The 12669-nt window shown below is 44.4% G+C and overlaps 1 protein-coding gene across 4 annotated transcripts in view; it reads left to right on the top strand.

Annotated features, from left to right (window-relative positions):
* HPS4 (HPS4 biogenesis of lysosomal organelles complex 3 subunit 2) overlaps positions 1 to 12669 on the top strand; it is a 70121-nt gene that overhangs the window by 9527 nt on the left and 47925 nt on the right. For 2 of the 4 annotated variants that reach the window (XM_078873804.1, XM_078873801.1), the window contains exons 2-7: positions 4230 to 4320; positions 5596 to 5739; positions 7946 to 8053; positions 10345 to 10458; positions 10914 to 11008; positions 12008 to 12083. In XM_078873804.1, coding sequence (XP_078729930.1) covers positions 4230 to 4320; positions 5596 to 5739; positions 7946 to 8053; positions 10345 to 10458; positions 10914 to 11008; positions 12008 to 12083 — 628 coding nt within the window. Of the gene's footprint in view, positions 1 to 763; positions 823 to 4229; positions 4321 to 5595; positions 5740 to 7945; positions 8054 to 10344; positions 10459 to 10913; positions 11009 to 12007; positions 12084 to 12669 lie in introns of those variants that run through there. The other 2 variants (XM_078873803.1, XM_078873802.1) reach the window with 2 other exon arrangements.

The following is a 12669-nucleotide window of genomic DNA, read 5'->3' as shown; positions in this document are numbered from 1 at the left end:
TTTCATTGAGACGTTCGATTCATCCTTAGAAGGGGAAAAATAGAATATACAGCAGGCGACGTTTCGGACAATAGCCCTTGTTCATAACACACATTTGTTGAGGCCATGTTTTTTTGTTTAAAAAAAAAATCTAGAAAATTTACAAAAAAAAATTCTCTGAGTTGGCAAGGCCGAAGTCTGGCGCGAGAAGCCTAAGGATCTCACGCGAGAAGCCTAAGGATCTCACGCGCGTAAGGCCTGAAGGGGTGGGGCCTGAGGGAGTGGGGGTGGGGCCTGAGGGGGTGGGGGTGGGGCCTGAGGGGTGGGGCCAGGGGGGTGGAGCCTGAGGGGGTGGGACTTGAGGGGGTGTGGGTGGGGCCTGAAGGGGTGGGGGTGGGGCCTGAAGGGGTGGGGGTGGGGCCTGAGGGGTGGGGCCAGGGGGGTGGAGCCTGAGGGAAAGGGGGTGGAGCCTGAGGGGGTGGGGCGAGTCGCTTCCGGGTCGCCCCCCCGCTGTATTTGGTTCACGCGCGCGGCAGTCGCTAGCAACTTTTTTTGGCGGGGACCTGCAAACAACTTCGTCATCGTCGTCGTCATTGTTGTTGTAGTCGTTGTTGTAGGCGGATCACCCCCCTCTCTCGCGGCTCTCGTCGACCGTCTTCGTCTCCGCGGATTCCGTCGACCGCGTTGCGTGAGGAGACGGCGAGGAGGAGGAGGTGGTGGTGGTGAGGAGGAGGAGGTGGTGAGGAGGAGGAGGTGGTGGTGGTGAGGAGGAGGAGGTGGTGAGGAGGAGGTGGTGAGGGGAATTCGCCGGCATTCGACGATGTCGGGCGTCGACGCGAGCTGGTGAGGAATCTCCGTGGGCGAGTCCCGGAATCTTTATTTTGAGACTCGCAGGAATCCGATGAGCTATGAAGCTCTTCCCGTCGCCGTCACAGAGGTCCAGTATGGGCGGGTCGACAAGTTGCAGCAACAAACATTGCAGAAGAAGAAGACCACAACAAACGATAGGAGTGTAAAATAGATTTTAAGAAATGCTTAGCAAGTTACTAAACGTAAATGCTGTAATTCGTTAGTTATTAAAATGTGGTTTCTCAACATTGGGCAAGTATCTTTTTTGTTCTTTCGGTAAAGTCGCGTATAAAATAATAAAAATAAAATATATTATAAAAAATATTATTTTATTATTCTATTATTTCCCTTCTACGTGACTTTACCGAAAGAACCAAGAAGATGAATCCCTGCAGTCACGAACCGCTTAAAATCGAAATTGGGCAAGTAGTCCCCGTAATAGAATTCCACATTAACATTGAAGAGTCGCCAACACGGGTCTTGATGAAATTGTCGCGGGCAACTTGCCGTGCGAGTGCTGTTGCTGTTCAATCGATGGATCTTTATTTTAGGTGCCGATATCGCCCTCATCGATAAAGTAGTGTCGGCATCTGTGCACATTGGCAGCAGAACGGGAACGGTGCGACAGGAATGACAACGACGATAATGAAAACCCCATCGCTACCTCGGCGACTAACACCGACTGAACCGCGAATAGCGTTAAACAAATAATACATCAAAAAGTAAAGAGACGGGTTTTTATATTAAGTTTTCGATGTCATGGGAAGAAGGCACGTCTTGAGTAGGCGTGTCTTAAGATACATCGGACGCGTTTCGGGTGCCGGGTGGCAGTTCAGAATAAAAAAAAAACTGGAGAAATCCGATGAGCTATAAAGCGCTGTTCTACAGATGTCCAGTCGTAGTTGGGTGTTGTAGCAAGCGGGTTTGGTTGGTTGTGATCGGTTGCGAGGTTAGACGGAGAGACGAGAAGGACAGAACAAGGGACGTAGAGACACTGACACTGTCAGACAATAATACAAATGAACATAATATAATAAAATTCTCACGACGTTTCGGCCACAACACAAGCAGCCGTCCTCAGGTAAAAAAACAGAGCTGTAAACTCTGACTTTAACATAGCCACTTCCGTGACCAGTTACATGCTAATTCCTCACATGAACATCATGCTAATCTCCCAGTTAAATGCTAATTTCTGACTTTAACATCCTGCTAATTCTCTCACATTAACACAGCTTATTCAATGCTAAATTATTCTTATTCTTAGGTTTTTTTCGGTAAAGTCACGTAGGTAAAAATAAATAATAATAATAGTAATGACAATAGAAATAAAATATATTATTTCTATTTGTAAAAATAATATAAATAATAATAGAAATAAAATCTATTATTTGTATTATTTATTTTTGCCTACGTGACTTTACCGAAAAAAAACTAAGAGTATGAATCCTTGCAGTCACGAAAGCTTCAAATTTAGAACTAAATTATTCGGGTCGCCAGATGTGTGTAGCGCAGTGCGTTAACCACTGCAGAGACACAGAGACGGGCAGAGACAGGACAACACTGCCACAGACGAACAATGACACTGAAACAGTCACCCTGACAGATAAACACAAATATAAAGAGCTCCTATGTTGCCTTGAAAAGGCTGTTTGGGAAAGTTGAGTGATAGATGGATGGATTGAAAAAAACTATCGTGACATATCTCGTAAAACTGCATCAAACAATTTAGTCGAAGGCCTTTGACCAGTGACCTTATCAACAGCTATGATCAATCCACTGCTGGATGAGGGCCTCCCCAAGCCATCGCTATCTTATGACCCTTCGGTGCAAAAATCTATCTCGTGCCTCTTTCACCAGCAACTTAATTAGACAATAATACCAAATATGTGTATCCAATCATTTGGGAGCATTAATTCAAACCTATTCATGAGCAAATAATTGATTTACAGCAGTCGTTTTGTCTCATACTTATTTTAACAAAACTATGAAATCGTACACCATTTAATAGAACGAATTGCATTAGACAAGCGAGCTAGAGCCAAAATGTAATTATTACTGTGAAAAAAAAGAGGTCAAATTGGCCCTTTGTTGAAGGAATGTGGTGGTCTGCGTTGTCAAGCCATTGCTACCCATGACAGATGTCCACCAATGTGTGCCGAACTAGCAGAGACATGTGGGCTCACGTGGTCCTTGAGAAGAAGTACGCTCTGGACTGAACATATCAATTAGCTTTACATGCTCGGGTAAACATTGCAATACTCCAAGCAAGAAATACTGCACAGATACATTTAACAACAATAGAGAAACAAAGATTGGCTGTGAAGAAGTCTAAATATCTTGAGCTGTTCGACTAATAATTAAACACTGGTAAATCCGTCCTCTACAAAACCTACATTTTGCAAGAATATTTCAACTGTGACTGGTGTAACTGTTTATTTCCCACTAATTTGCGTAGATCTCACGTTTATACTTAAAAAAATATATATAAATTGCGTTCTCCCCTGGTTAGAATATGATATTTTCCACAGCTAAATTACAGGAAAATCTTTATACTTAACTTTATGTGATGCCCCTTTATAGGGTTGTGAATGAACACCTCAACTAAGTGTGTTGTCATTCCGTATTAATATGGCGGTGGATCTTTGGCATAGTGGGTAGCTCGTTATTCAATCAACTCGGCTCTAAGTGTGGAGCTGAGCTTTTGTTTAACACTGAAATGTTCGTAATTTGTCAGAATTGTGCTTGATTTTCAACATTCCTCCTCTGGTTTTGCTAATAAACCCACTCAGTGAGCATATTTGCCCACATGACTTGATTTGATTGGCTCTGTTGGGTGGTGGAGGGTTATAGTTTAAAACATTGACATAACTACGCGATCCGACCCAAAATACACTAATTATGGATCACTACTGTATGAACCTGGCGATGTGAGTTTTGTCACGACTGACATCAGTAGAGAGCATCTGAACTGGTCCTGCCCCCCCCTCCTTCAACCTGCACTAACCAGAGTGGTAGAGTATGATCAAACAACCTTTGTGAAAAATATGGCATGGGGAGGCCTTCATCCAGCAGTGGATTGACAATGGGCTGCAACTGTGCAAGTGTAAGTAATACAGGGGTCTGTCGCTCGGCACACTCGCCACCATGCTCAAGGCAGTCAAAATATTAACGTCTGCACGTGTAGGTATGTGCAATCATGTGCGCAACACACCACGTAGATTGGCTGTGACTAATTGACGATTTGACATGCATTCGAAACTATGATTGGCTTGTCATGAGTGTGCGAGACGCCTACTGCTGTGATGTAGCAGCTGAGAATAATGTGTGCAAGCTTCACATGTTTGTGCGTAAATGGACACCCCCCCCTACACCTTTACCTCCATTCCTCCCCCTGTCCCCAGGTGTCGGTATTTTTTTGTGTACGACACGTCACAGGTGACGGGAGAAGATGACAGCACTGATAAAGGCATCCGCTATTTTTACCCGCCCGAGGTTGGTGTGCCACCGGAAACATTGCACAGTGAAAGCATATTGGCTATTGTTGTGTAATTGCTGCCCTCTCAGATTGTTAAAGGGATTGGCTGCGTCGCTCAGATTGTAAGAACACTTAGCTTGGCACCACCAGAAATATTTTGTTTAAATCCAGGCCGCGACCTGTAATTTATACCAGGTTCTCAAATGCAGCAAGTCGATGGTCTCAGCCCAGTCGCCAAGTGCCTGTTTGAATTTTTTTTATATCACATTCAATTTGGTTTTGCACTTTAAAGGTTACATTCCAGCTCTGAGAATGAAGAATATTGGTCATGCAACAAACGTTGGTGTGTGGGGATGTGCAGCCCATTAGTGTGAATAAGAGGCCACTTTAACGAAGATTGCAGACGCTTTTATGTGATGTATGCTTTCACGGACTTTTGTCTAACATTGAGGACGCACTGCTCTGTGAGACTTTTAAATTGATTATCATGCCATGATGCACACAAGTAATGGAAGGTTGCCTTCTTTGCTTTTACTTTCACCGATATGTAATATAATGTAAAAAAAACGTGACCTCTTGTACGTGCAATGTTTTTGTTTTAACGCTCTTCATCTACTGCGCGGATCCGGTGCGGTAGATGCTGCTTCTTAAACCTTTTAAGACTGATAGATGTTGTTTACCATCTTTGCTTGTGGGCCTGTGACCGAATAACTCAGAATGCAGCCAATCCTGCTGTCAGACTTGGGAAGCAGTCTTGAGCCTGGATAATGATTGGATTGGTGTCTACCATGCCCAAAGCAGGTGGTGTACACATTGTGTGCAGTAGAGGGCAGTGCAGCAAAATTAATCCTGCACCAGCCCACACACTGACCATTAAGGTGAAGTATGGTCAAGTAATCTTCACGGCATTGGGGAGGCCCTTGCCTAGCAGTGAATAAAAAATGGCCTTTACATTTGCACCTCTGATTAGCATGCTTGACTATATACAGTGAGAAAGAAGTTCCACATGCATGTACATGTAACTCGCTGCTGTACACACCTTTGTTGGACTTGCGTGTCATGTTGCCGTGTTTCTATAATGTTCTGCACCTCTGATATTGTAGTCTCGTGTATGATGATGCTTTATCTTAGCCTGTTTCTTTTATTTGATGGGACATCTCATAGGCTGGACAGGACTTGGCCATGTTCAGTTCAGTGAACCTGTGCGGATCCCTCCTTGGTCACATTCACGCCAGGTTAATAACGCACACGTATGTAACAATCCGTTGAGCCACCGGTGCCGGATTTTGCAGACGGACGAGGACGAGCAGCGCTTGCTGTGCAGTCAGTTCCCAGGCGTGGCGCGGTGTGTCGCCGAAATCACCTGCCGCCCTCCGTTCATGCTGCACCTTCGTCACGTCAAGTTTGCGCTGCGTACTCAAGGCCCCTTCTTTCTGGTGAGCACTAAGCCCCCGGAGTGCGATCCACTCCCTCGGAAATGCCTTCACAACGGCTGCAACGTGACATGTCATCACATGAACACCACTGGAAATGAAAAAAAACCCTTGTGATGCAATTATCAAGAGCTCTGTTACAGTGTTGTAATGTTAAAGTCTGCAGTGTTAAAATTGCTACTATGTAAAACAAAACTTTTGATGTAACTACAGCCATTTGTATGAAATGGCCAGTACGCTAACTGCTGCAGTCCCCTAATGTAATTATTTGCTAAAGTGTGTCATCTATAGTAAAGGACACATTCTTTCCATATTACCAGTGTTCTCTCCCTGTGTTCAAGACCTGACTCAAAAACCTACATTTTCTCCTGTCGTTAATTGCTTCTTACTGTCGTTCTATTTTTTATTCGTTAATTTTTGTAACGCCACATCTCTTATTCCTCGAGTTATTTGAAATGTATTGCTTCAAAATGGCTTAAGATGTTCATGAATTGTGGTGCTGTATATATTTAAATTGTAAGTTAAGGGTATGTAATGCATTTACCAAGTTTCGGCGATTGTGTGCCAGTGTTGCCATCTATAAAGTCCTGAGTTCAAACATTGGCGTACAATACAATTCCAATCTTCTTTGTTGCGTGTATGGTTGGAGTAAGATTGTGTAGAGCAAAAAAAAAAATCAGATTTCTTTAATGGTGCAATCTACACAATAGTAAAGAATATTCATTTGGGGTAGCCAAATAGAGGTAACTGGTGGACATCGATGCACACATTGTTTAATGGGTGTATGTCAGTGTGCTGCAGATCTTGTACATGTTCCATTCTAGCAGTGGCAACTACTTACGGAGTTTTACATGTAAATAAGTTTTTGTCTATATTCTTTGGGTCTTTCGGTAAAGTCACGTAGATAATCCTGCAGTCACGAAAGCTTGAAGTCAAGTTTATGTTCTGTGCACAAAGTTCGAGACCAGGTTAAAAACGAAGAAAATATCAAGGCAATGGTGCACATCAACCAGAGACCTTTGTGATTGCGTTTTTAAAGTTCTTGGTGGATTCAAATGTCACTCAAGGCATTTGTATCCGTATGGTGGTGTAATAGCCAAAACACGAGCACATGTGGGATCACAGCTTGTGAGAAGCAACTTTGAAATGGGACGAATGTTCTTTCCGCCCCGCTGATGGAAGGATAATTCAAATTACTTGGTTCAACAGTGCATTTATCAGTGACATTTTTGGGATATTTTTCACTTTCCAATATTCATCCCAGTAGGGCACAGACAGGTTCGAAAGGACGTGGATGCATGGGAAATGGGATTTTTTAGTATAATCGCTCTTCGCAGAAATATGACGTTCTCAGAGCTGACATACGATATGGAAAAAATTATGAGCGGTGATGTATTTACGGACGTATTTAAATTCATAAACCCTTCCTTTAATAATTAAGTCTGTAACGTTGCAGTGATTTCCTGTAAAATAGAGTCTTGCTCTTCATAGTCATTGAATAATATAATATTTACAAATTATTCAATACATCTGTCAATCAGATGTTATAAAAGGCAAATTAATGTTAAATGCCATTCTCAAGCATTGAGTGATTATCAAAGGATGTTTGGTTCAGTGTAAACTGACGCTCTCCTTTTAAGATCGGACAAACGAAGGCGTAAATAAAAAATATATTGCAATTGCCAACACCGATTTTCAAAGATGGAGCAGCTTCACTAATATAGAATGAAGAAAGTAGCAAAATGCAGATCACAGGAACAATCATGCAAGGAGCTATTCTATCACAGTGTCACTCATACATTGGAGAAATTAAGTACTCACCATTCAGTTTATGATGTAGTTATTTCAGCAACCAGTGGCAATGAATATATTTAAGAACTTTAGGATTCCTGACAAGTGGGACTAAAGATAAATATGAGCAAAACAAAAGTCACGTACAAACCCGGCTACCCGAGTTTGATTCTCGCTCACTGCCAAAACCAGTGACAATTATCTAAACCGGTCATGGGCCTCCCCTAGGTCTGCTCGGCCACAAATGGGTATCTTGTGCATTGTGTAAACTTCACTGTAAGGAAGACAAAGACAGCCAGGCTCGGTGCTGGCCACCTACCCCCCTCGTGTGCCGTGCCGCCCTCGGAGGAGCTCGCTAACATTGCTTTCCCCAAAAGTCTGTTGAGGCTATAACAGGGGATCTTTGTCTTGGGGGCAGGCTCTGGGCTGCATAACGTCCTTGCCGGATGGCTGCTGCCGCCACATGTTGGATCGACTGCTGGTGCTGTTCACGTGCTACCGTGGCCCGCTGAGGCTTGCGTATGAGGTGCTGCCACCCACAACGCATGCTGCTTCCACTGTTAACTTTCTCATGTGACTTAGTTGTGTTTGCTCCAATTTCTCTTCGCTTTATTGCTATGCTTTATATTCTTCTTAGGTTTTTTCGGTAAAGTCACGTAGGTAAAACATCAAAATGAATGAAAATAAAATAAAATCAAAATTTTATTTTATTTTCATTCATTTTGATGTTTTACCTACGTGACTTTACCGAAAAAACCTAAGAAGATGATTCCTTGCAGTCACGAAAGCTTCAAATCTAGAATTAATGCTTTATATTGTTGGTTTTTGCGTTTGTCACTTTGCTGAACCCCATCTCTATATTGGATTTGAAATGTTCGTGGTCTCTTGGGTTCTCCTCTAGCTAAACAAAATTTACTTGAAACTTGAAACCAAATGTTTGTTTATGTGTATTCTTGCTGAAACAAATTCCCCTATACATAAGACCTACTTTAGTCAGAGGTCTGACACAAACCTCAGTTAATTTTGCTTAACCAGTGAGAAACTTAAGAGACCAGGATAGTCTAATATGCAATTGTCACCTGGGTCACCAATATGACAAAGTGGCAGTTGTATGATACATGCAGCATGAAAAACGTGGATCAGTGTTTCCCTCAAAGTGTCACAGTTATTTGTGGTTACCTTGTGGAGCTGCGGTGGTGAGACGTTAACTACCTCGCTTGGTATACAGGAAGTTGTGGGTTGGATCCCAACCCTGACACGTGTATATTTGGAGTTTGCATGTTTACCCTGTGGTCGTGTGGATTTTTCTTCAGGTTCTCCGGTTTTTCCCTCCACATTTCGAAACATGCGAGTATTTTGTTGCTATAAATTTCCACATGATAAGCCACTTCGTTGAGCTATAATTTCGGGCCAGATCACTTCTGCAAAAGAGCTGTATAGTTCTTAAGTGAGCCTTACCTGGTCAAATAAAAGATAGTTTTTAGTTTTAAACATATGCACATGGAAAAAAAACATTAACCTGTATGGCCTGTTAACCGATGGACTCGGTGTTACTTTCTTTTTGGGGTGGTCTTCTTTTTTTTTACTGGTTACTGTACAAACCATGGAAGATGCGGATACTTGATGCACAAAAGGAAAATAAAAAAAAACATCTCTGGTGTGTGACTGATCACCCATAACGGACCAAAGAACAACGATTCAATGCCCATTTCACAAACACGAAGGAGGCATCATCACAGCGATACACTCCGCTACTACTCTTGATGCAATTATCTTGTTCTTTATCAACATCGGCCATTCAAAGAAGAACACAGCAGGAAATTATTACTTGTCGCCATCTGTTTTAACTCAAACGTTACGAGACCTCGGTTTGTTCAAGTAGGCTATTGTTGGCGTTTACAATTGTTCACTGAAAACCCTGGTAGTGCATTGTAAAAACACACCAATATCTGTCTCCGCATAACAGCCTGAGCAATCTGGTCTGTCAGGCAAGAAGTCCTCATTCTGTGACCCACCGGTGGCAATTAGAATCCGTGCCCTCAAGGTCATCTTGACCAAAACGCCACCTTGTTTCTGCACCAGCCTTGAAAAGTGCTTGCCAGCAGTACTCGACCTGACGGTCCATAAACTTAAAAGTTGATCGTTTCCTTTGTTCGTGTGTGTGTGTATTTGTAGTTGTGCATTTCTGTGCGCACGTGTGTGCTTTTGTGCAGGGTAGTGTAGCCGTTCATGCACTATTTTACGAAACCGGCGACCCAAGTTCATTTCCCGCTCATGGTCAACATTTGTTATGATTAACTGAACCGGTCCTCGGCCTCCTCTAGATCGACTCAGCTTTAAATTAGTGCCTGTGGAGACAAAGGGCATGGGGTTGGCACCACCCACCCCCTCGTGTGCCATGCCAGCCTTCATAGGTACTCGCTAGCAGCACTTGCTCCAACAGTCTGTTGAAGGCGATATAGTGATTCTTTGTACACCTGAGCGACTGTGTTTCCATGTGCCTGTACGCGCGTGTGTGTATATCAAGAAGCCAAAGATCCCCCTTATAGCCTTTAACAGACTGTTGGGGCAAGTGCTGTTAGCGAGCACTTATGAAGGCCAGCTAGGTATACGAGGGGGTGGGCGGCCAGCACCATGCCCAACCACCTTTGTCTCACACCGCACCAGGTACCCATTTGAGGCTGAGTCGACCTAGGGGAGGCCCAGGACCGGTTCAGACAATCATCACTGGTGTTGGCCATGAGCGGGAATCGAACTCGGGGTCGCCATGTTCGTCGCGCAGTGCGCTAACCGCTACACTGCCGCTCCCCATATCAGCAGGGATCTGGACCTCCATGGCCCATCTGGGAGCCCTTCCTGGACCATGTGCAACGAGCAGTCAGATACCTGCCTGGGCTATTTTCCACCGTGCGCTACCTCAACAAGCGGGAGGTACGCTGAGCGCACAAACCTCGCATGGACGAGGCAGCCACAAAGGAGCGAGTTCATTACCTTGGAGGGGGGAGGGGAAATATGCGTTTAAGTTTATTTTGTTTGTTACACAGACGACCCCGTTTAAGCCAGTTGTCTGAATATTTTACGAGGGTGGTCCGTGGTGTGTGACCACAGCAACGACCAAACACGGGCAAAAACCATCAATATTGCAGAGAACGAGTACAGGGTCCTTAAGAAATATTACACAGGGCCTGTTCACCACAAAGCATTGTGGGGCGTTGGTGGGGGGGGCATGGGGCGATGAGGGAAAGAGGAGGGGCACCTGACGAGGTCGAAGGCGGAGGGCCCGGGCTCGAATAAGACAGACAGACGGAGGGGGGAGGGGAGGTAGAAAGGCTGGTGGAATGCCTGATGCTCCTGTGTGCACACGGTGGGAATGTTTGTGCGGGCAGGTGGACCCGTTGCTGCTGCTGAAGGCAGCGCTTATCCTGCAGAGCTGCCAGCGCTGCCCCCACGTGTTGGCCGGCTGCATCCTGCACAACCTCACGTACGGCCGCTCGCACGCACTCGTACCGCCATGCAAGATGCACACCCACACGGGTACGTCCCTTGCATACAGCTACGGGTCCCACGGTGCAACCGTGTGTAGCCATACAGCCACAGACGCGTAAATGGATTCGCAGCTGATGTACATAGCCAATCGTGCTAATCAGAGGTGCGATGTACAGAACCGCTTAAACAGCAATTGTTTGGATAGGCCATTTATTTATTTTGTGATTTGACTCTCAAATAATATTTTACACTTCGAAAATGTTCCCCTTTCTTGCCCTAAAAGGCTGATTCATCGGCGCTGTCATGGGGCCCACGGTACTTTGGCTCGTAAACCACATTCGTCTCCCATTCGCTTTGGCCTGCCTACTCTCATGTTGTGCTGCATTGTTGCCTTTGGCACAAGTTACCCAGTGGCCACAACAATATATATTATTCAGAGGTGACCGGGTGCCTGAGTGGCCTGATACAGCATCAGAGTTGTGAGCCGGAAATGGTGTGATCCTGGTTTCGAATCCATTCGATCAACCCTGATTGAACTGCGCGGTCAAATATGGCAAATTGGTTTTGCGTTGTCATCAATGTCTGCACAAAAAATGATAGTTAAATAAGATTTTCATGCTTTTCGGAATATTCCAGCTCTGAAAATTACGTATTATAATTAGACTACAAACACTTTTTAAGGCAAATTAAAGGTGAGTGGATAGGGATTTAATTGAAGTGACTTCAGAAGCGGTTCTGTGACATTACCTTCCATGACCATTCACTGACACAGAGTGCAACACTGCCCTGTATGAGAGTTCCAAGTGGAATTTGTGTTTGTTTTATGACACCATGAGGTCGACAGCACAATTGGAAGATTTCGTGGGGATTACAAAGATTCTTGTAAAAAGACAAGAGAGTCGCTTTTCTCTCACCAAATATACATTTTGTTTCGTACCACTTTGGGTTATAATTTCTCCTTGAAAGTTGACAAACGACGTGTTATCACTGGCAGAGTGGTGAGCAGCCAGCTGACCCCTCAGGTGACGGCTCATCTCCTCGCTGCGCGGAACGTTCACCGTGCTCTGAAGGTGCTCTTCTTGATACTCACCGACGTTCAAACACACACAAGAAGACCCCCCTGTATAGCCTTAACAGACTGTTGGGCCAAGCGTTGTTAGCGAGCACCTTTGAAGGCCGCCATGGCACGCACACACAGACACATTTGTTTCGTCGATGTGTGCACACATGTTTGCTTCTACTCACCCTTCTTGCCCCTTCCTGACATTTTCCTCTCTGCTTCCTCTTGTTCAGAACATCCTGTCTCGTTTCTCAGCTGCCCAGCAACCTTCACATGAAGGACGAGCTCTCCTCTGGAAGGGTCTTTCCTCTTGGTGTTGGTCTGAAAACCTCCTTTGATGGATAATTCAAAATTATCACGTGTATGCTAGCCTTTCCCTATATTTTCACTCACGTCAGAGTGGTATATTTACTTTTTCAACAAGTATTTGATTTTGTTGGACCTCCACACATTTAGTCTTGATTTGAAGCTTTCGTGACTGCAGGAATCCATACTCTTTGGTTCTTTCGGTCGAGTGACTTTACCGAAAGAACCAAAGAGTATCCACACGTTTAGGTTCGATGCGCACGGTGTAACATTCATGTAATGTGTGTGTT

This window comes from Lampetra fluviatilis, chromosome 37 (genome assembly GCF_964198595.1).
Source record: "Lampetra fluviatilis chromosome 37, kcLamFluv1.1, whole genome shotgun sequence".
Classification (NCBI taxonomy): Eukaryota; Metazoa; Chordata; class Hyperoartia; order Petromyzontiformes; family Petromyzontidae; genus Lampetra; species Lampetra fluviatilis.
The sequence above is the reverse complement of the archived record's forward strand: the minus strand, read 5'-3'. Positions and strand labels throughout refer to the sequence as shown.